Here is a 25,087-nt window from a genome sequence, read left to right as displayed (position 1 = left end):
TGTCACGACATGTCACAGATAGTGACTCTGCAGGACGGAAATAGGTAAAATATATAGAACGAATTTCCTACGTGGGAGGCTTCGATTTCGAGGAAATCGATTTCGAACGGCAAATTTAACTCCACGGATCTGGTCCTAAGGAATCCAATATTGTTAATATTTAATTCGTCAAAAGTATTCTTGGAAACATCCCACAGACGATTCGTCTTTCTACTTTTCGTCTGGTAGATCAACGTCTCACATTATGCCCACTATTCTAGTTGATATCGATTTACCATCATTTTTAATATTTTTTACTGGTAATACAAATAAACTAGTCTGCATGATTCGGAAGGTCTACTATATACAGCGGTCCGGCAACAAAATTTTTCCGTTCGCGTTCCAGACTAGAACGCGTCAGCGAATCCCGCGCACGTTCGAAATCGATTTCCTTCGGAACGTGGCCCCGCAGGAAAAAATTCTACTCCGTTTTTTCGTTTTAGTTTTTCGCGAAGAATCAGTTTCCTGTCGAATCGTTCCACGGTTTGCAGAATACGCCTACGTGTTCCGCGTCATGCGCCATTGTAATCTTCTCAATGCGCGAAAGATAGTGTCCCGGAATTATCGGGATCTTCCCCGATAATTCCCGACTCTGGGAATATTCGTTCTGGCGCAAGATTAAATTTAACCCGAGGTGATTAACCCGGTAGAACAGTTTGCGAAACGATTGTCGGCCGATGACGACGCTATTGTTCCGCCGTTTACAGCCGCGAGAATTTTATTTTGCGGTTCTGACACTGGTACGGGCCCTGTGGTGACGGAGATAGGCAAAATTCCCGTGCAGATAAGGAATTCCTAACAACAAACAAAAAATGAACTTCCCATTCGTTGAAGGATGTATAAAAATTACAATTTCAATTAGAGAATTAGAACTCTTATACCAAGTAATAACGTTATTCCAAAAAAAAAAAAAAAAAAATGTTCTTTTATTTTTAATCGTATCATATACCGAACGATTAAAAATAGAGTATTCAGATCAGTAGATAACGCGAATGAAATTGTTTTTCAAGGTTTTTATTCGTCACTCGTTATTCGAATAAAGCTGTGGTCGTCTCTGGAACATGCACGCGTACGTTGAACGTCAGGGCACAGCCAGCAGGCGTGCGTATCGGTCGTGCACGACCTCTTTCTCCCTGCTGGGCCGGTTCGAGCGGACGAGCGGGAAAGTTTATCGCGAAGCAACGAACGGTTGACAGCTCGGTGATGCATCGGTAGCGATTTGCATTGGCGTCGAGAGCACGGAAACCAGCCTCTTCCTTCTGGGAGATACCTTTCTGGTCCTCGGGGAACGGAGGCAAAAAGCGTCCGCGAAGGTCGGGAATTAACCGCTTCACCGTTACTCTACGGACACTCGAGGGCGCTTCTCGGTAGACGGACATGGAATTCTCGTGAAAATTGGACACTCGATCTCGGTAATTCGACGTGATACGTCCGAGACAAGACGAAATTTGTCTCGGAATAATCGAGGAAATTTACCATGTAACCGTAACGCGTAGTATAAATATAAAATGTAAATTAACAGGGACTGTTCAACGCTATTCAAGTTGAACAAAATAATTATTTAAGATGAACAAGATTTTCGTGACCGTATTAATTGAAACGAATCAAATTTCCATTAATTTTTTTATTAGAAATGATAAGGAATTTTAATTATAGATAGGTGTACAAATTATTGTTAAAAAAATTGTTTCGTTCCTCGATCGATCTGAATCCACTGAAATACCTGACGGACCCCCGACAGATCTCATGGCATGCAGGACGTTACAAAATAAATTCCAAAACGCATTGGTGCCCAGATCGAAAGGTTCCACCTTTGAATTTCACGGGTTGAACGTGGATTCTGCGCATTCCTTTGACAACTCCTCCAATTTGTCTCGTGAGCCACGCGTCTTCCCACGCGTTCGTTTACTCACCGACAGCTCTAACAAGGGAAGGACCCAACGTGCTCCCCTCCAATTCGTAGTAGGTTCGGTGTTAATAGAATTCTACAACGATTTCAATTGCTTAAATATTTTAAATAATCGAGTACCTACACCTAATATTCTATACGTGGCAATGGTGATCTGTGCTCTACCTTTCTCCAATGGTAGATTAAAATCGAAGTCGGATAAGTTAGATCCTTCTCTCGCGAACAACGCGATTTATCGCGTCCTGCGAGCCAGGAGATAGCACAGTACGTGGCTTCCCTTGGTGCATTGTTTCCAGCGATGCCATGGACTATCTTCTCTGAATATTTCGCGACGTCACGCTTGTTCATCACTCTCCTGTCCGTGTTGCGTTTTGCCCTGACGATCCGCCTTCGACGCCGTACACCGTCACGCAGCTCGCCTCCGCGTAACATAATTAAGTGACAACGAGCCGTTTAAAGAGCTTGTAAACACGAAACACGCCAGCCGTTTATCTCCAAGCACCCCCTCATTAAGGGAGCCTCTCGTATCCACGCCCGTAAATCGGAGTCCGTCCAACGAGGGAGGAGGTTCCTAATTAAGGGCACATGTGGACGACACCTTGGCCCAGTGTCATCGAGGCACTCTGCTCCCCCACAGGTCGGATTAGAGCTTCCGTTCTGTCCCATCGAACGGCGAGATCTCTCGAACCCATCCAACTCCAACGTTGGTTGCCCCGGAGAGACCAAAGACCTATCGGTGGGTCTAACAAGAGAATCGCGAACCGTGGTCCCAGTTTCTTGTTCATATTTTTTTTCGGATCTTCGCATGTGCCAATGTTCGCCATGATTCGAGCACATGTGTCTCGAACGCCTTGGCTCTTTGGTCTGTACGCTCTTCCACGTTCTCCTTCTCATTTGAGTGTATCTTTCATTCCCAATCCGAAATTCTTATCTAATTAAGGATTTCGCCCATCTCTGGACCCCAGAGTTCCATATCCTCGTAAATCGAAGTCCATCCTGAGGGCCGAGAGGTTTCTAATTAAGGACACATGTGGACACCTTGGCCCAGTGTCATCGGGCCCTCTGCCCTCCCCTTGGGTCAGGCTAAAGCTTCCGTTCTATTTCATGAAGAACACGCGATCTCTCGAACCCATCGTGCCTCCGACGTTGTTGCCACAGAAAGAGAGAAACGAAGCTTTGGGTCTCTCGTTGGGCGATGCGCACCCCGGGTTCAAGGTTAACCGTGGGTAGGAGACAGATCGTCGCGGATAAGAGCAGCAAGAGAGGTATAACGAGCACACCAGGTCCGTCGTCTCGTCCCTTTCTCCGATCCTCCTTCTTCGTTGCCTCGTATCCTCTTCGTTGTTCGCTTCTGTTTCGTTTTCTCCCTTTTTTCCCTCTTCGCTTCCTCCCTTTTCCATCAGATGCGTCATCTTCGAGGCGGTCAGGAGGAAGGGAGAGCAGAGTGGGACGATGATTTACGGTCTCGAGGCTCTACCCAAGCTCCTCTATCCAGCGAGGTCGAGACCAGGACCTTCTTCTCCCCTTCGTTCGCCTCCTACCTGACCGCTCCGATCTTTCGAGCTGGTTTTGCCGGAGTATATACGAGCAGAGGACGACCGGTGCACGCCTGCCTGCCTGCCTGCCTGCCTGCTTGCCGGTCAGCTCGTGAAAAGTAAACAGCGGAGCCGTGGCAACGACTCGCTAGCGCGTCATCGTTGCACCGCCCTCTCCGTTGGCCGCTGGCTAAACGATAGAGATAGGATAGAGCAGAGAGAAACTGGCAGGTTAAACGGGCGGTGGTACTTTCTAGCGAGCTGGCAGGGACGGGCTACCTCGTTTCTCCGCTTCCTGGAACAGGACGCTCATCAGGGAGCTTGTACGGGGGGCATTAAGCCTTCACTCGTTGGTAGATATACCAGGTGTTGAGTAGAATGGGCTGGAGGATTTTAGCGCTGCATAGCGGTGGTAGTATAGGGCCCAAGTGTCCGATTCAAAGTTTCGAGTGCATAATTTTTATTAAATAGATCATGAGTAATAGCATTTTGATATATAACAAGTAGGAAATACGGTCAACTCCAGAATTCGTAACGAATATTCGAACAGACTTTCGATAGGAAGAAAGTACCCATATCTTTTCTACCCCGTCGTCAGATGGAGCACGCGGCGAACAAACAATATATAGAAGGGGTAGTGACTGAGTGTCCTTGACCGGACAATATTTCCTGCCCTCGCTTCCACGAACCCTTTTTCCTTACCAATCATATTAGTAATCTTAAGCAGCGGAATCCACCTCGACAATGCACGCTGCGGAGCTCCCTCGAAGCACTCGAAGCCAAAGTACACACCGTGCTCATCTCAGTCAGCAGCGCTCGCCGAAGAGGCGTCTGAAGCGTGTTCTCTTGTTGGCCTGCGCGTTGGCCATCTGGGAACTTGGCTTTACAGATGTAAGCGTTAACGCGTTGTACAGTCCTTTCCGTCAGGTTGTTGCAGACTCGGTCCCGACTCTGTAACTACCTGACAGAGTGGTGGGTGAAGTTTAATCCGTTATCCCTCGGTACTGTTTGCCTTTGCGCACGGAGAGCGATGTGCGGCGAACGCTAACGAGATAATGTTAACATTGCGCGAGCAGTTCCACACGGAAAGTGGTGACGATAATTTTGTTACAGCTCGACAGAGAGTGTTATTGGAAGCTGGAACGATCCGTTCCGAGGTGTGTACCCATGAACGCAAGATGTGCGTGTTCATGTGACATTAAAGTCGCGACTCTTTTTATTGGCGGTATCAGGCGGCTTTGCGGTAGGGCATTTGTCACTGTAAACGTGAAGTAGACTGCGCAACCTTTATGGGTGGTTTCGTGTCGTGATATTTGCCAGTAAGCAATAGGGTGGCGATTTTTAGATTTCTGACTAATTTTTCATGTTCAACGGGTTATCGAACTTGAAATAAAAAAAAGTAAAAATACTACTTTTTTTTAGTATTCAATCGCGAACGATAGTTACAAAGCTATTGCTGTCCAAACCACGGAAACGAGCTGCGGCCCTGGAGGGTTTACGTTCCGGGGGAAACGACGCTCGATAACGTCGATATTCGCTCGCGAGTCACGAACGTGCGGGTCGTTTGGCGCATCCGCCCCGAAGGAGTCACGGCCCTAGTTGCGGAGGAGGAGAGGAGTCGTGGAACACGCGTATCGGCGTCGTTTCCGCGGGAGGAACGACGAATCCAATTAACGGGCCCCGAGAATCCATAATTCACTCCTAATTAATTAGCGTACTCGCGCGGAGAAAAAGATGAGACTGTGGGGGACGGGGAGGTTCGCGGGGGTGTGTAGCACAGCAGCAAGCAGAGACGAGCAGCGGAACGACGGAAAAAGAGAGAGGCGTGACACAGGCCTACTGTAATCCTTCCTTTCCTGGCCACGTTTACTCGTGCCCGACGAGACGAGCTGTAAACTCGCCAGCCAGGACAAAAGCGGCTGCGTACCGCTTCTGGCCTCGCGGCATGCCGCTGCTATTAACCCCTGGATTATTGTTCGCCATGGAAATGACAGTGGTCTAGCCTACCGTGGGCTACTGACGAGTTTTAGCGGGGAAAATCAGCGTGCCCACTGGCGGGAAATGTGTGACCTTTTGTCGATAATTGCCGAGTAGGAGAGTACTCGAGTCATTGTTTTTTTTTATTTTTACGGCCACGCAAGTGATGCTCGAGTCATTTTTCAACCGTGAGGTACCATAGGGTATTTAACTTCCATTTTATGTCATTGTTGCACTTAATTGTACGGTATTGTACAAGTGCACTGCATACTTCAAAATACGCGTGTTTGCGATTTTCCTATAGCTTCTACTACTTTCGTCCAATCCCCATGAAATTTTGTTCATTGCTCTACACGTGTCGACGGGAAATATTAGATACCTAGTTTCCGGAAATATAAGTTACAATTACTAATAACAAATATTAGCGTCTCCATTATATAGGAAAGCCGGCAAGAAGACCGATACTCTGTACAACGTATGTTACTGTTGCACGCAGCTGTAATTATTTACATTTCTAAAATTATCGTATATGAACCCCTTCCCTCGTTCGTTTCCTTCCTCCATCACACTTCAAGGTTCTCCAAAATGTGTCGGGGTCGTCAACGCGGTAAATGGTAACCGAAAATGAACATCGGTTTTCAAGAAGAAAACTAAACGTAACGGATTATGATCTAAAGAGGTAGACTTTGTCACTCGTTACAAAAAATTATCCTCCACCCCTCCCCCCATAGTTTCGCAAGTCTCCTTCCCTCCTCCTTTTGGTCTGCTTTATCCATTCTTCGCGCATTCATCCCAGGGTTAGTATTTCGCGATTAACAAGAGAGGAGAAAGGAAAGAAGGCGCGCGCGGTGTCGCGTGATCAGGATGCAGACGGTCGGTAATCGCACACCGGAACACGCAACCGGTATTTCGGCGGGTACCGGCGAACCCCCAGCTCTAACGAGACGCACGAAAGAAAACGGGCTAACGCGAGAGGTGTCAACTTTAAAGTGGATCCCAATACCGACCACTTCCTGCGTCGCGTACTCTCAGGTTTCACCTTCGGTCGGATTCGTTCGAACGGACAGCGAATGGAGGAGAAGGTGGTCAATGGTAGGGGGAAACGATGGGTTGGGGTGGGAGATGGACGGTAGGGGTCTTTCGTGGCAACGAGAGAAGCCGTGTACTAAAAAGAGCGCGACACGTTGCCCAGAACCCGTCGCCGGTTAGTGTCCTGGACCGTAACACGAATACGTGTTTGTTTTCTCGCGGCGTGAATACGCGCATCAGGCCGTTGTCGTATCCTGTTCCCGGAGTCGACATGTAGCAGTGCAGCCATGTAAACGCGCCCGCGTGTCGTAGAAAATAGTCGCGCTTAGACGTGCGCGTAAAAGCGCGACGGACCGCGTACGAGAACACCAGTTTCGCAAGCGACGTTTCCTCGTGTCAGGAATTCGGAGAATAGACGGGTCTCCCGACTGGACGAAAAGGAACATGGGAAGGGGGGAAAAGACTTGGATGACCAAGATGGCTGGTTCACCATTTTTTTTTTTTTTTCATTTTGATTTAAGAAGGTGTATTTTAACCCACTGTTGTGTAGGTATCCTATTTGATCGAAAGAGAAAATATTTTTTGATGACATATGTATTTTTATTTAAAAATGCTTTTCTGAAATAATGTATAACTTTTTAACAGTTTGAGTTATTGACTTGTTAACTCGTCCCGTGAGCTGACGACTGCCTCGCGAGACTCAAAGACGAACAGGAGTGGGAGTAAACGTTTATTACACGAGCAATCGTCAAGTACTCCAAGTTAATTTGTAGGATTTGAGTATCAATGATAAAGTGTTCGCATACTAAACGTTTTAACCGAGCTTGGCCGTATCGAAGCGCCGAGACCGTATCTCAAAGTTGCGTAGCGCGATGTGGGCGAGTATCAGGAATACCTTCCACGCTTTTTATCGGCCAGGTCCATTGGTCGCGCGCGTAATCGCGCGTTGCGTGTCCCCGCGATTGAAAAAGGAACGCGTCGTGTTGCATGCCACCGGTGCCTCCCGTGGCCTGTCCCCAGGAATAAGATATATAGAGTTATTAGCAGCGAGTCACGGGTCGACACTATACAGAGCCACGGCTCGGAAACGTATAAAGCGTACTTTATAATCGCATAAAGGCCCTGTGGTACATCGTTCGCCGCGAACGCGTATCGCCCCGGGGCTCTAATAAATAGTTCCGGTTATCGGTCCTTTCGCGACTTCGACTCACTTCTCTCTTTCTCCCCCGGGCTTTAATAAACTCGTCGGTGAACTGCGAATTCGAGGTTTTCGTATACCGAACCGTTCATGCATTCACACACCATCGATATCATTCGAGGGTTAATATCGCAGACAGAATTTAGAATGCTTTACTCATATATTTCTTACACCGAGTACATTTCATGAATTTTATACGTTGCGTACATTTTGCGAATGTACTCTTATCAATTATATAGATTTTATGAGTAACACACACTTTACGTGTTCGTAATAAACGTAACATAATTTATCGTACCATTAAGCAGCACATAGTCTTAAAATCGCTGCTGGACAAAGCGTCTGTTTTTTCGCGATAACGGTTTCAGCAAACGCGAAATGCTGGGCTTTTACAATAATAATAAAGTCGCGATATCACTGCCGTTTCGAGTAACGTAGAAAAACGACGAGCGGTCTCGTAAAAGTTTAGCATCAGGGACTGATATTGGGGAGGAAACGTGGCAATTTTGGAGCCATTAGGGGAGCAGAAGAATCGGCGCACGACTTGGCTTGTAATTAAAATTATCTGATATTTTGCGCACACCTTACGTGAATTAAGTGACAGCATTAAATTAAACGAGGACTTTATGCGTCATGGCGAAGATATTAAATACGAACAATTAAAAGGAATGGGTTTTCGAGAGCATTTTATTACCGGTGAGACGACTGCGACTACAGAATTTTAATTCTGGAAGCGTAATCGTGTTTGGAATAAATTATGTAATTCATTCGGGTCTCAAAGTAAACGAGCTACAGAAATTAATTAGCCGGACTTTTATTCGAGTCGTTTCTTTGACAGCAACCTTCTCGTCGATAGTCATCTGGATGGGAATATATGAAGTATAAAGATTTGTCTCCTTTTAATTATTATTGGTAGACATAGTGTCTTTTAATTGGTGATTTATTTGCGAGAGTGTAGGTGTGTTTTTCAAACCCTAAAATATGATCTTTCATGACATCAGTAATGATTAATGCCCCTGGTTGTATTGTATGCTTCAACCGACCAATTAACGTGGAACTTGACCCTATTGTGTACGATTTTCGCGATAAGGTGCATCGATACACGGGAATCGCGGAAATGCAAAATTCGGTCGAGTGCACAGAAACCAGAAACGTATCGCGAGCGAGGATCGATTAACGTGCATGATCGGTTAGCGCGGAATTCCTCGATAGTTCGGTTCCTTTCAATTCCAGATATGCAAAATCGGCCGCGCCAGTGTAAATTATAACGTGAACGGCTATGGAACCGCGCTTCATTAGTCACGGTTTTCCATTTATCCGTGAAAACGTCCAACACACACGTTTCCATTGGTAAGAATATCTCTCGAACGATTCGAATCCCGTGTTCCAGGCCGCATTTAATTTAAACGCTGCGGCAGGCGCGATCGTACGTAATTTGGTCGGTTTTAATTTGAATTTACTGGCCACTTTTGCGTCGCGTCGGTTCGGCCAGCGGCGTTAATGAATACCAGGATATCCGGTTATTAACGCGGATCATGATTTGTATTTACACGAATCGCGTTAATAATCGTTTAATAGCATCGTGATGACGACACGTTTTCGGCGGGCTATTTCATGAGACTACCGTGACAAAAATGGGCGGAATTGCACCACTCAGAAGTTTCAATGCTTCGCGTACACGAGATTTTATTATTTAAGATGTATAATCATTCCTTTCTCACATTCTTATATACTTTATTCCTCGCGGTTTTGTTTGTATTTTATTTTCGGGTAAAAGATGAATTTTTGTGAAAAAAAAATAACATTTCACTTTCAAAAGTTTGGATGAAGGACATTTTTCTTAGATCGCTTTGCATCGAAAGATAAATGAAAGATCGCTGGAGTTAGATGATTTCTCGCGTCGTTTCGGAGCCACGAGGAAATTTTCGAAAGGATCGACTGTTCGCAGGGATTCGAGACGGGGGAACGAATCGAACGGACGGACGAAAGAAACGTTATGACATTTTTCATCGAACATCGCACACGTGTTTCGCGAGCGAAACTCACGTTTCTTTCGCGAGCTCGTAACGTCGCGTCCAGGAAACGACGTATATCTTCGTCTCTGTGCAAAATGTTAAGGCGACAGTAGTCATATTTTACCTGTCTTCTCGTTCCCGCTGCACCGTGATTCCTCAGTGCTTCTCATTCATTCCAGATTACTCGAGGTAATTTAAATGACACGAAATTAGAGTTCTTCTTTCTCGATCAAACGGGGGCATAATTGCGACGACAAAGAAAACACATTAACGTAATCAACGTATCCGACACCCAGAACCCGATAACTGTCCAATCGCTTCTCGCGTGAACACCCTGCACGCAGATAGGGTTGCGCCTTCCGGTCGAGACACAGACCTCAAACCCTTATCTTGTTAAACATTTTACAGCTTTCCTGCCGGGCGAGAGAAAAATATCTTCGCTCGTATATTTTTTCGCGAGAAGGTTGTCGAGGACACTGGTTCCGAGTCGAAACTGACCAATAAAATTGGGGGGGGGGGGGGGACTGCGAAACCAAAAAGCCCCATGGGTCAGAGGGAGAGAAGCGGGGGGAATGGAACGAGCATGGTCGCCAAAAACACGGCAGCTTCATCCCGGAATAAATACTGGGTGCTTCAAAAAAATTTCAACACTTTCGCGGAAACGTTGGACAAACACGCATACCTGTAGCTCGACATATTTGAAGGTACATTTATTGTAAGAACTTTAAGTGGACTCGTTTTTATCGGGAATATTCCAGAGATAATAATCTCACTCAAATCAGTACCATTGTTGGTCACTCGTTACTAAACTACCACATTTAGGAATACCAACAGTATTTGAATATTGTCTCGTTAACTATTTTTCCCAAATAATCGTTTTCGTGTGTCAGTATCTTTTTGAAGCACCCTGTACTTTCCCTATCTGGCGAGGAGGTCTGGGTCGGACCTCCTGTGGCAAGGGGATAATTTATGCAAAAACGCCGACTGGTGTGGGGGGCGAGGAGGAGGAGGAGGAGGAGGAGGGGGGGGCATCGAATTTATTCGCACTTTTTTCGTGACTTCCCCGAAACTCGTAGGTCATCCGACCAGACGACGATTTCTCTTGCATGTCTCGTGTATATATCCTTCGCGATTTCCGTTGGCTCGATCCATCATGTAACGACGGCGTCGCGCGACGGGACGCCGATTCGAAATTCCGCCTTGAGTTATTCCGTCTCTGACCAACGACCACTGGCTAACGGGGATGGGGGGACGGACTCCGAGTAAACGAAGCTCGTTTTGTCTATAATTAACACCGCTGCCCCCGATCGTACTTCTCGGAAGGAATTAATTTCGCCTGTTTATGGGTCCCTGGTGTGCGGCGATCCGTGTTTGTCTCTTGTTTACTCGGGATGAATTACGATTCTTATGCCAGTCCTGGCATTTTATCGGCTCCTTTAGATGAAATATTCGATTTCGTGGTAAAGGAGAGATGCCTTTAGGAAGGCCTGCTAGGCCTGCACCAGTACATGTTGCTACCTTCGTCGTACAGTCTCAACAGATACATTAAGAAAAAACAGCCAGAAGATTTCATATGAAATAATCGAAACGAAATTCTGTTTTGAAACAGAGAAAAATGGACGTAGTTCCGGAGAATTTTTAGACAAAAGTTTGAATAGTGGGTTGCCTCGATAAATTGAACAAAATGTGTGACCATTTTTTCAGATTAAATTTTGGCTGGAATAAAAGTGAAAAATAACTTTGTTCGGCTAGCGCCCGTGACGGAAACACTGCGCACTGAGCGAAGAGCAGATTTCGTTGTTTCGTGTCACCCTGTTGCCTCTCGCTGGGGCCCCCTCGGTGAATTCGTGATTAATGCCAGCAACGCGCGATTCGATATAAAACCTGACACCGCGCGCCGTCAGTTTTGCCAACTAACGAGCGAGCACCGCGCATACCTTATCCATACCTCCGCAATAAATCTCCAGGACCGCTTTGATTTATGCATCTTTTCGGTCCCGCGTCGTTCGCTTAGGATTTCTTCTTTTCAGCTTCTTCATGACTCTCTTCTCCCTCGAAACGTGTTCACACCGTGATCATTTTTTGCCAATTGCCACTTAGTAGATGATTTTTGCTTTCACGTTTACCACTACATTATACACCAACGTGGTGTCACCACGTCCAAGATTGGATCCCATAGCCACCAAATTTTCGAGGCCTCCAAAGCGTCCGTCATATACGAAGCCAACAAAATTTCGCCTGACGAAGATGCGCGCGTAGGCAGAAAAGAAAGAGGGGCGAAGGAGAATTTACATGCAAGAAGTGTAAATCATAACCCAAACAACGCGCTGCCAGCGGACCCCGCGTATTCCTGGCATGGGCGAGGCCTTTAAAACTGATTCATTACCCCGACACGGGATCCTCCTTCCATCTTTCTGGACCACGACCCTGGCAACGTCCAAAGTATCCCGCGAAAATGCTCCTTAATGGGAAATTATAGCGCGAGCAATGCGGAGAGACAAGGGAGGGGAGGGGGGGGAGCATCATCGCCGCAATTCGCGTTCTCGTTCGAGGCGGTCACGTAGAAGGAAGCATGAATCCACGGAGGGAGGTGAGGCTGGAATAATAAGCGGTCGTTCCCGTGGCGATCCAGGGCTCCAATCGCGTTTTCGAACGCGATAATTTCCCGGGCCCCACGGCCCCAACTCCGCGCGTCAATAAGCGCTGCACGTTGTTGTACGCCGATTAACGATCGATCGCTCGTATCGCGCGTGACTATGTTCCGGTATTAAGGCACACTCTCGACGTGGTCGATTCAAGCTGGATGAATTACGATCCCCCGGCCACGTGGCGATTAATAATCGAAAAGAGCCGCACGCGTTTCCGGTCGACGAGTCTCGGGGCATAGGTGACTATTTATTCATTGTTTTAACATAATGTCACCGGGTACATGAATTGGATTGAAAAAGCGTTTAAAGAAACCTTGGCGTAGAAGACTCGCTGTTTCGAGGCAATCGAAAGTTCAGATAGATTTCAATTATTGGGTGGGGCCCCCGGCCTTTTAAGCGCGCTAGAATTGCTGTAGTCGCGAAAGTGTTAAGACATCGAACGTGGGAGTTGTCGGTGACCAGCGTTACGGAACTTAATTGAATCGTTCGCTGGGTCTCGTGTAACGATACTTACCCGAGCTCCCAACGCGTTTAATGTTAAACGATGACATAGAATGATAACCCAGACCGCTTACCAAGAACTTGCAGGGGGTTTTAATTTAAACGATATACCGATACGTGTAGCTGATTTGCTATTCCAGAACAATAGATTGTCTGCTAGTATGCCCAAATAGTTTGTTTAGTTGATCGTGATTCATCGTTTCTCAAAGGCAGTGGTTGTTTGTCTTCATATCAAGCACATTCGTACAGTTTCACCATCTATTTCTAAAGCAGCTTGCAAGTTACTACGAGATAGGGGACCCGTATCTTTCGGAACACCAAAATATTTCTTCGTTATTACGCCCAGCGAGTTTCTAATGCTCTCTCGGTTCTCCTGATTCGTTATGTATTATTCACAACGTCTACTCTAAGCCAACAATTTCCATAACTCAACGAAGAAACTCGAGTCACGAGGGGTGACATCCCCGAGCCACCCCTAGCTCGGGGACAGCCAATGGCCGTCGGCACGGAAGAGAGAAATAGTGGATCCATTAGCGTTGCGTCGATTAACCCAAAGGTGCACCTTTGCAGACTCACGCGTCGTTCTGCCACGAGCGTCGCGTAAATCCAAGGGGGTGTCCTCTGGGTTGGGACCTACTACCATGAGTCACGTGTTTCCAAATACCAGGGACAAGTTACAGGAGGGGTAGTTCACCCCCCCCCCCCACCCCCAATCGATGGATCCTGCAAACGCTAGACTAGGCGCGCCTGTGACTGCCACTAACATCGCCAGAGATCGATTAAACCGTGGGTATATGCAGTAAGCCCTCAACTTAGATTAATTCGTCGCGGAGCTTTCGCGACTCTCGTTCATTTTTCGTAGGTATATGTTTAGAAATTCTTCTCAGGATTCTCTTTTTATTATTCTCTATTATTTTATTATTCTCCAAGATGATCAACGACGCGTCGATGTTCTTCTACGTACTAAGTTTCACAAAAAGTCCTGAATGATCGATCGGCTTGCGTTGCCTGCAGGTTAGGAAACGTGTCCGGTTCGGCCGATCCTTTCCTCACGCGTGTCAATCTTCGCTCTGGGAGCCACACACGTAGCGGGAGCTTGTTCAGTGCACGGAGATGCAACGCTGCCTGTCGTCTTATAAATAGCCGCGGAGCGCGTGTCGGGGTGCTAGCAGTTAACAAACGGTAAAACTAACACCGCCTCCTACAATAACATTTCGCTCCGGTCACGTGTATTCCGCGGCCCGACTATTATAAGATCCATGACTGTCGTCTCGTTGGTCTTCGCCCTCTCTGGCTCAACCTCGCCTCTCCCTTGTTGTCGTATTCGCTCGTCGTGTCTGCCTGGCGCACCCTTTCACCCCTGCTGCCGATTCCAACTCCGTTTCCTGCAATATCTCATGCCCCAGTGCCAATCCAGCACTGGTGAGCCGGGATCTAAGTTCAGATGGAGATTAATGCGTTCAGCCATACTGGGATTCGAACGAGGAACTCGTCTGAGCGTGGATCAACATTGTACAATTATTGTGAATGGTTTTACACGGTAGAAAAACACGGGGCGTACTAGCAACAGAAGGATCTAGCGATCCTGTTGGACTCAGAGACTCGATGACTCACAGTGAGCAGAATCAAACGAGATTGCTGATCACCCAACATCCCGTACCCTTGGGCCTCGTTCGTTAAGGTCGCAGACGATCTCCGCGCGGCGGTCTCTTTTCTGCCCGTCTCGAATAAAGCAGCGAATCTTGATCCTGTCGGCGGGTGGGGTTATGCAAATACACCGGACCTCGATCGTCTAGATCCCTGTTTCGGGTTATATAATGTTATGCTAGTTTAACCAGTCGTCGACTGTTCTTTTTACGTATCTCGACGAGGACCATCGACCAGCTTAATTAGGACCACCGTAAGGGGCCCGAGATTGAACACGTTTTTGTTCGCTCAGGAACGAGAGCGTACGAAGAAATGACTATGTTTAAAGGGGTGGGGGAGGGCTGATGATGCCAGGAGATAGATGACACACAGAGAGGTGAGGGACTCCGCTTTTTGTCGGGCTGTTTCTTTCGCTTGTTTTTGTCGTCCCTGTGACTGGTGGAGGCGAGAAAGTCCACGAGAGGGTTACAGTTGGTTTCGAGTGATTTCATGGCACGGTATTTATAACGTGTCGGTGGGAAATGACTTCTCTTCCGAACGTCTCAATCTAATCTCGCCCCCTGTCTTCTCGAATAATTGTCCGTTTCGTCGAGCCAGGATTTCTACCGTCCGACTTTGACGTTATCGAATAAGAGCGAAGTCAAAAGTTTATCGCGTAGGACCATTTTTGAATTCCCGTGTAGGAATGTCTGACTCAATCGTGCAACACGCGAACTCGCCTCGAAGCGTGGCCGAACCGATAAGAGCGCAAACAATATCTGGCCATTAACCGAGTTTCGATACGCGTACATGGTACGTCTCGCCTAGGAACACGTCATACTTAGCTGGCGATGATTGAGTTGACGCGCGTGTTTACGAGGGACTTGCTAGAACGTTCACGGATACAACGTACACAGATTTACTTGCGTTACCGAGAATAATACTAGCAATGGATGCTGACAAACTGGTGTCAAGTTTATCGTATGCTCGATAAATCAGGAAAATGTTAGTAGCTTCGGAAACATTGGATCGCGTATCTAGATGAAAATTGATGAGAACGACGTATGATCTTAGGTCCGCTGCGTTGGCTTTGCTATTGTTCCGTCTGAGACAACTGTTATTCGATAACATGCTACCAACGCTAATGCTGTCAACATTGTAGTCGATCAAATAGTTTTCTAACATTTCTGACGAGTTAGAGTTGAAGAAAGACTGGAGGCGGAAAAGAAAGGAATAATAGACAAATTTTCTTCTGTCATCGTCTGATTGATATCTCTACAAAACAAATTTTCTTCCACTTCCTGACGCAATCAGAAATTACAATAGAAAATATTCCGTTCTCTGTTCCAGGGAGGAGTGATGCGAGGCACGCAGGAGTAAGCCCCAAGCATCTTTCACAATGGGACTCGTTCGACGGACGAAGCTGTTCCCCAGCCGAACGATGGCGACCCTGTTACCGTTGCTGCTGGTCACGGCATTACCGAACGCTCGATTAGAATCAGCAATCAGTCCGGCGAGCAGCGTGGGCTCGGTATCGAGCGGCTCATCGTCGTCCTCTTCGTCGTCCTCCTCCTCCTCGTCCATGGTGGGCGTCGTGTCTGGCAGCGGTTCGGGTTCTGGGAGCATGGTTGGACCCGACAGCGGCGCTGTTGCGGGTGGCAGCAGCAGCAGCGGTGGACACTCGTCTCTGAGCGGAGGCGCGGCAAATGGAAACGGCAGATGCGAGGAGATCACGATCCCCATGTGTCGCGGTATCGGGTACAATCTGACGGCGATGCCGAACGAACTGAATCACGACACTCAGGAGGAGGCTGGCATGGAGGTGCATCAGTTCTGGCCGTTGGTCGAGATCAAGTGTTCGCCGGATCTGAAATTCTTTCTTTGCTCTATGTACACGCCGATCTGTCTGCCAGAGTACACCAAGCCTCTGCCGGCTTGCAGAAGCGTTTGCGAGCGGGCGCGCGCGGGATGCGCGCCTTTGATGCAACAGTACGGTTTCTCCTGGCCCGAGAGGATGGCCTGCGAACGATTGCCAGCGCACGGCGATCCCGACAATCTCTGCATGGAGCAGGACAACCGAACCAGCAGCACAGGGCCAGGATCGGGTAACGGAGGAGCTGCGAGCAGCGCTCCTGTGCCCGCGGCAGCGCCACCTCGTCCGACAAGGCCCACGAAGACCACCCAACCACCTCGGTGCAAACCGGGCAAGCATCAAAAAAACTGCCAGCATCCCCAGGGGGAAAGGGCGAGGGAGTGCACGTGCCGATGCAGGGCACCCCTCGTACCCCTGGGGGCGGGGGGCACGGTCATTCCGGGTCCGATAAGCGGCAGCAGCGTCGCCAACATCGCCAACGGGGGTGGACTGGCAGACATGGCCGTAAGTGGGGCCATTCCGGCGCCCCCGATAAGCACCGCACAGAACATATTGCAGGACATTGCAAACGTACCGAACTGCGCTCTCCCGTGTTACGGGGCGTTTCTCACCCCCGAAGAGCGAGGGTTCGCGGCCGTATGGCTGGCTCTGTGGAGCGGCCTGTGCGCCGCAAGCACGCTCGTGACCGTCACCACGTTTCTGATCGACACCCAGCGCTTCAAGTATCCTGAGAGGCCGATAGTCTTCCTGTCGGCATGCTACTTCGTGGTGTCCGTCGGCTATCTCTCGAAGAGCGTGTTCGGTCACGAAGAGATCGCCTGCGACGGGCCAGCGTTGAAGTCGGGGGCACAGGGACCCGGGGCTTGCGTCACCGTCTTCCTCATGATTTACTTCTTCGGCATGGCCTCGTCGGTTTGGTGGGTAATCCTCGCGTTCACGTGGTTCCTCGCGGCGGGTTTGAAGTGGGGCAACGAGGCGATCGCGTCTTACTCGCAGTACTTCCACCTGGCGGCATGGCTGGCGCCCACGGTGCAAACGGTCGCAGCGTACGTCGCCGGAGGAGTAGCCGGGGATCCGGTAGCAGGAGTGTGCACAGTAGCTCCGGAGGGGATTCGTTCGTTCATCCTGGTGCCGTTGTTCGTCTACCTTCTGCTGGGAACGAGCTTCCTTCTGGCGGGATTCGTCAGTCTGTTCAGAATCCGATCGGTGATAAAGAGGCAACCGGGCGCCAAAGCGGACAAGCTCGAGAAGTTGATGATACGCATAGGCGTGTTCAGCGTTCTGTATACGTTACCGGCTGGGGTGGTATTGGCCTGTCACATGTACGAAACAACCCTGAGGAACGAGTGGCTGGCCTCCCTGGCCTGCCCGTGTATGAAGAGAGCAAGACCTCTCTACTCCGTCCTGATGCTCAAGTACTTCATGGCGCTCGCGGTAGGCATCACGTCAGGCGTGTGGATCTGGAGCGGCAAAACCGTCGACTCGTGGAAACGTCTGTGGAGGCGTTTGTTCGGAGGAGGGAGCGGAGGAGGCGGTCACGGAGGCGGTGGCGGCGGTATGGTAGCAGGCGTGACAGGCGTCAGCGGAGGCATCGGCAGCAGCAGCATCAAGGGCGTCGTAGGACGTGTCGGAGTGCCGTATCCATCGGCGCCGGGTCCTGGAAGCGCTTTGTTGCCGCCGGGAAGCGTAGCCAGCGCTTCCCAGCACCATCTTCACCATCACGTTCTCAAGCAACCTCCTCTGTCGCACGTATGACGTCACCAGTCGGCGGGGGGCGACATGAACACCGCTGGCTGCGATCAGCAGCAACAACAACAGCAGTCGGTGGGGCAACAGGAGAGGCCTTCCGCCCTTAGTAACTACGGGCCCATTTAGCCCTTCGCCTCGGCCTCGCGCAGGCACACGCCGCATACGGCGCCACATACGGCGCCTCACACGCCGCACTCGGCGGCCACCATCTACTCGAGGAGGTCGTTGGCGTCGACCACGGGCCCCCTCACGCCGGCCCACGGTCTCGCGCCATCGTACACGCAGGCCACCGAGGTCTGAATCGATCTCCGACAGTGGGTACGTCGCTGTTGCGGTGCTCGAGCGAAGAAGGGCTCGAGGAAACGTGCGTTCCGTAGCACCTCCACGTGGTGGTTCTACGCGACGCTTCGGAAAACGTCGTTGATACGCGACGGTGCTTCTCGATTACCCGATATACGTACCAGTTCGTACAGTTGGAGGCGCAAAGGTTGTCCCGATATCGTAGGAACACACCAACGCAAAGTAACTGTGCGGGATACGTCTCGTAGTCGATGAGAATAAGTTTGTAATCGGTAAAACGCGTATTCCGTTGTGGATACAAATATGACAAACGCGTGCTAAACGTATGCAGAAAGTATAAATTTTATGCAAAACGAAGTATCCAAATTGTTTTGTTAATTTATGAAACAAATATTCCGCATACTTTTTCCACGCTGATAGACGTTACTAGTGTATAAAGTATACGACGCGATGATGCGCGAGTCTTACGTAAAGTCTGTATTGTATAACGTTTGTCTGCGTGTAGTTTCCCGCGCGACGTTACTGTTCTTGCGATGTCAGGACAACCTCCGTGTCTCTCATTGCACGTGTCTCTGCCGGGAGTCTCGAGCCGCCCTTTTCCTCTCACCTTGCACGGCGGGTGCGTCAATGAGAAAGTCGCGAACGGGTTGCCATTCATCCCCAGCCATTACTCGTCGAAGAGACAGTGATTTAACCGGTCTCGAAATCGCTCGATCGGTAATACGAGCGGCCCAAAGACGTGAAGACGGCAGTATGGACCTCTCCTCGAAGCGCCGACGTCAGAAAACGCCGGTATCTCAAAATGGCGGTCGAGACTGCTCGGTTAGTAAGATTGTGATTTTTTAGTGCATCGATTGAAAGTGACCAGGAGCGAATGGTGTGCGCGAAAGGACGTGTGACAAGGACTCTATTACACGTATCTATCTCTACTTTTTCTTACTTATATACCGTAGCGGAATTCGTACAGTCCGCATGTCCGTCTAACGTGTATCGTCTCGTCTATTTATCTAACCTAGGCCATAACTGAATATAGGTGTACAACACGGTTTTTTTTTTTTTTTTGCTAGATCGTACGCGATGGACGGCGGTGGTCCAGGCATTCCAAGACGCGTTTTGTTTTTTTTTTTGTTTTTATATAGATATATATAATTTCATACCATTCAGCTGATCGAAACGATCCGATCCAGCTGGACTTTTACGGGAAAATGAAGAAAGTATACTCGAACCGAATAACAGGCTCACCGCCGTCCGATCGTTGACAGTACGACGAGCGAGTGTATAGCGCAGATGCTAAGGAAGACGAAGGAATAGGTGAACGAGGTGATTGTAAATATTAATCTTAGGTGTTACGCGTAGCGCTGTAAATAAAAAAGAAAAAGAAACGGAGGGAAAACGAAACAATCGTCAAAAGGATCTACGTATATCGATCGACGCGAGCTGTGCAGATCCACGGATGCGTGCGGACGCTAGGGCGTGTTACTGTCGCCGGTGTACGCGTGTTCCTTTTATGTACTTGGGCTATAGTAGTCCGTGGAGCCTCGTATTCGTCTCGAATCTTTCGAAGAATGTTGATAGTCTCTCGACCGAAGTCACTGGTGTGTGAAAAAGACGGACGATTCCGATATCCGACGGGCGATCAATTAACGATCGAAATACCTCGATAGGAAGCTTCGAAGGAGCCGCTAGTCTTGCCACGGACGAAGGAACGCGCCGATCGAAGTGTGGATGCGGCCAGAGTGAGCATGATGTACAGGGTGGTTCGCATGCTGCGATCAATTGAAATAGAAACGTAAATATTTGTTACTTTGAAACATGGTGTGCGCGGATTTGGTTAGTATCGAAGAACCGATGTTAACAAATTTTGTTAAATTCACTTCTTCGATACTAAACGATTTCATGTAATTCATTTCTCGATATAATAATTGTTTACGATTACATCATGTTGTATATACGGTATATAGACCACTCTGTATAATGTATACATTTATATACGCACGCGCGCTAGCGACGACGTGATTTCACGCATCGAACAAATTTTTTACCGCCGAACGAAGTCTCCTTCCCCTCATCCTTGACCGTTTTATATATTACATACTCATATATATATATATATATATACGTGTCTCGACGTAGCAGGCAAAAATGTATAGACAACACCAGAGACATCTGTTTTTTTTTTTGTACCCAGCACGACTTCCGGTTCCAGCATCGAGAAAATCGAGTTGTGCGTACGCACACTGGACACATCCCACATGTACACATACACACATACAGCCGTACACACACATACACGCACGCAGTAGAAGAAAGATACGAAAACAGTTCTGTGTACCCCGAATGTCGTAGGTATATATAGAAGAAAAAAAATGAGGAAAGCAAATTTGTACACGCTCACGTGTCTATGTCCGCGCAATCTAGAAGTAGCTGTTGACACAGTGCGAGAATCGAATGCACGCGTAAAAAGTACGTGAATATATACGTGTATATAGAAATTATATATATGAGTATATATTTGAGTACGCCTTTATATATAAATATTACAGATACATATAAATATATATATATATATAAATATAAATATATGTCGATAAAACGCGCGCTGTTCACAAACGGTATCGATATCTCAGTTTTTATACTCACTGGAGAAGTACGTGGAAGTTAAAAAAATTCCCGCGGTAAACGTTTCCCATTAGTGCTCCTCGCTGGCGACGTGTAGCGAGCCGATCGCGTAAGACTTGTTCTTCTTTTTTTTTTTTTTCTATTTTTCTAACGTGAAATTAATATGTCTTATTTTTATAGTTGTGAGGTGTAATATAGCTGACTATGTTTGACTAACTTTGCCTCGGAAGAAAACTTCTTCCCGATTAATTGGCACCGTTATAGGTGATCCACGTTGCGTTCAGTCATCGTAGTAGTGATATTTGAAAAATGATGCTCAAAACGTAATAGTAACAAATGATATTCAAATAATATTAACAAACGAATTCGGATGGTACTATTAAAGAAAGAATATCCAAATAACGGTATTCAAGTAGTAATATGTAAATATTCAAAGTTCATTTGTGGCATTCGAGTACCATATGGTATATTCGAATATTCAACTGACGAATATTCCCAGTTAAGAGTGAGAATTGAACGGCAACCGAAACAAGCGAAACGCCGTCGTGTTTTTTTTCCGTATTCTTATTTTTTGGAGGAGAGGTCGTTTCGTCGTTGAAACATCGAGTCACGCGATCGACTCGCGAAATGGTTCTCGCGAGGAGAGCAGGTGGGAACGATCAGGCGGGGAGCGACAGGCGACAGGACTGAAAAACTATAACTGCCTCAAGCGAACTTAAACAAAAACAAAAATGTTAAAAAAACCACACACGACCCGTATCGCAATACCGGACGGGGACCCCTGCCAAACGAAAACGTACACGTGTAATGTTGTAAAGTAGCAAGAGTAAAGAAACCTTTTAGTGTCACATATCACGCCAAGCCGTTACGAGCGAAAACGGACAATGTCGCGTTCGCTTAGGTCGATTGACGACCAAGGGCGCGAAGGAAAGAAACAGGTGGAAAAAGGAACGGGAGTGCGGGCGCCACGATGCGCGATACAAAGTCGAGTCGGCCGAGGAACGAACGCGACGTTAGAGAAACGAGAGGGAGGAGTTTATAACGAGTATTTGTAAGCCACTTTTTGTCACGATGATTGTCAATAAAATTGAAAATACTGTGTGTAACGGGTGTGTTCCGGGATTTCATCCACATTGGCTCTTCTAGAGACGTTTTCTTTTACGTTGAAACAACCCCAAATCGGTAAGAGAACGCTTATCCGACTGGAGCTTAATCCCTTCGTGTCTGTGCCTGGAAAACTACGTAAAGGGTGGGCATGAAGGGGTTAAAAAACGAACCGCGTCTTCCTCTATTTTTCTTTTGTACGTTTTCCTCGTTTGGCTTTTACGTTCTTTACCCAGAGAACGCGCGGATCCTGTTTGGGGTCCGTACTCGACACCATCTTTGTACAACTTTTACGTTGCCATAGTAGTTAACGAATGACCGACGACCATATCGTTATATAAATATATATATATACTGAAATCAAAATTGTATACGATTTTTAATATACTTTATTATTATTTAAGTTCCTTGCGTTTGTTCTTCGTACCTGAGAGTTGTCCTCGATCCTACTGATTCGGGAGTAGACTCCGTGACGCGAAAAGGTAAGTTACCAAACTAGATTTTATCCCTGTAAAGCGAAGCTCATATTTGTATTGTTTATAGTATAACGTAGAGCTGTATATATATTATGTAACTTTTTCAGATATTTCTATACAATTAAGCTCTGTTTTTTAAACTCTTAGTCAAAACTATAAAAAAATGTTGATGTTTTGATCTGTGCAGAATAAGAAGCATAATTATTTACCGTTGAGACGTCTTAAGTAAATACTTCCTGCTGTAAGTTATGACTGACTATAAACAGAAGTCCCGGAGACCCCACACTTCACTTTGTATCAAACAAAAAAGGGTTCCTTCCGTTTAAGAGGTTCGAACAAGTGGCTACATTCTTTTGTGTAGAAGTGCCGCTATGCAACTCGACGAGATGGGACTATGGTAGGAATCCAAATGCAAATCATGTTTCTACACGAGTTATCATTTTAACGACCATTCGAGTTAATTGTTAGTTTGCAGTTTAACCGCTTCGAAAAAAAGTACGAAGAGAAATGGGAGTAAATTAAAAATTTATTTTTCTGAAACATGGTTCAAACTAGGCAACATTCCTTTACTTCATATTTACAATATCGATCGATCGATTGTTTGAGTTTCGACCACGTTTTGAGAAATTCCAACGCTGCAAGGAAAAAGAAACCAGCCCCTCGAATTCTATTTCGAAGGAAAAGTGCCATAAACTAAAGCCTAACGGCGCTTCGGTATCCAGGGAAACGAGCGGCTAAGAATATCGTGGACCTCAAAGGGTTAATACCCAAATTTCGCGTTTTCAGCGGCAAAGGCTGGTTTTGGCCGGCGGCGCATCCATTAGAGAAGATAAATCCGTCTTTAAGACGCATCGAGCCGTAGGGTGGTAGAAAAGTTGCCGGGAAACCAAGCTGGATTGTTTATAACGCCGCCATTCTCTCCATTCTCTATCTTTCGCTCTGTTTGTACACTACGAACAAAAGCTGGCGGATAAAACCACGAATAATCTTGTAAATATACAAGGGAGCCTTCATTATTCGTGCCGGTAGGAGAAGTCGAGGCTTCGATTAAGGGAAGTTTTCACATAAAACGAGTACTTTCCACAGTTATATTACTATATACTAATTTCTGAATTTTTGTACTTCTTCCGCAGACTCCAGATATAAAGAACAACATATACTCCATCCATAATTAATACACAGCCAGAATCAAATTCAACAATCATACCCAGTAAAATATGTGAGTCCATATCGTCTTTACAATATCCCATTATTCGTCCAATTTTTATTATAAATTTACCCAACTTGTACCGCTTTCTTATCTCTGTTTGCACACTTGCATACAGCCTGCAGTTTATATTTCAGCTAAATGCCCTTAGGGGGAGCCCGGCGCCGGACTAAGTAATAAACGAACTCTCTCGTTCCTTCTCTGTCTTGGTCTGCTGAGAATTAATGTAAACGCAGACGGGTGTTTCAGTCGGTGGACGTTGGTATTTACACGACGTTAGGAATCGCCCGGTGAAAATCGCCGTTTAACCGGGTACCTAAGTAAACCTACCCCTGGGTGGCATGAGTCATTGCCGCGGGCACAGTCAGCGCCGTGGGGGCAAACACCACCACCGCCACTACCCCCTTCCACTTGAACCAGCGACGAATTTATGGTCCGTCGCTGCACCTCGAGCATCGCCGCCATAAACAAACGATATTAACTCAACGGACGTTTACGGCCCTCGGTGGCTGCTCCGGAAGATAAGGATCTCCGTTACTCATTCACTCGTTAAGTTAACTGGCCGCGTGCGACGCGTTGATTTCCTTAATTGCAGCCGTGCCCCGATGCGCCTTCCGCAGTGAAGGAACCGTGGCGAGCGTGCAGCCGTTTTCGCGGGGGACTCGCGTGCCCACTGCAGCTCATGGGTTGTCCTACGGTTCGATTAAGCGTGCTTTACGTCCGAGAGATCTAATTGCGATTGGATGGATACAGACAGTGTGTTCGATGCTCATTTTTGGCGAGTACCTGTCTTGGAGGAATACATTTTTGCATAACTTGTATCTATACGGTTATTTAGTTAATTTTTGGTGGACAGTCGATTGGATTTGATTCTATTTAGATTTACGCTATTAAAAGAATTAACATAAAAAGCTGACGGGATGGATTTTTTAAGTCCTTTTTCCATGAGTAATTTTCTCGCAGTGGAAGGTTAATGTTATACATGTTCTTTAAAATAAGTAACAACTCGACGAGCCATGACTAGTCGTTTTCGAACACATTGGTCACCGTTGAGAATTTCTCTGGTTCTTCATTACTGATCCTTTCGAAACCTCACTCGACCCTTCAACCGAAATTTTAATGTTTAATGAACTATTCCATTGCGAAGAAATTGAGGTAGCTTTAACGGTGAAATTAAGTGGGATGGATCGCTACCTACTCGTTTTTGCGAGCTCTGTGTATCAGCCGCGTCATTCTGACCGCGGACCGCGTACCCTTCCTTTGTTGTGTATTGTCCCCGGTC

The 25,087-nt window shown here is 47.3% G+C and overlaps 1 protein-coding gene across 3 annotated transcripts in view; it reads left to right on the top strand.

Moving 5' to 3' along the window:
* Positions 1-22,525, top strand: part of LOC128895946 (frizzled-2-like) — a 96,650-nt gene extending 74,125 nt beyond the window's left edge. For all 3 annotated transcript variants that reach the window (XM_054158987.1, XM_054158988.1, XM_054158986.1), the window contains one exon: positions 15,828-22,525. In XM_054158987.1, the coding sequence (XP_054014962.1) occupies positions 15,877-18,105 (2,229 nt within the window). In that variant the 5' untranslated portion in view covers positions 15,828-15,876 and the 3' untranslated portion in view covers positions 18,106-22,525. The remainder of the gene's footprint in view (positions 1-15,827) is intronic.
* The last annotated feature ends 2,562 nt before the right edge of the window (positions 22,526-25,087 follow it).

Source organism: Hylaeus anthracinus, unplaced genomic scaffold (assembly GCF_026225885.1).
Source record: "Hylaeus anthracinus isolate JK02 unplaced genomic scaffold, UHH_iyHylAnth1.0_haploid 5, whole genome shotgun sequence".
In the NCBI taxonomy this organism is placed as follows: Eukaryota; Metazoa; Arthropoda; class Insecta; order Hymenoptera; family Colletidae; genus Hylaeus; species Hylaeus anthracinus.
The sequence above is the reverse complement of the archived record's forward strand: the minus strand, read 5'-3'. Positions and strand labels throughout refer to the sequence as shown.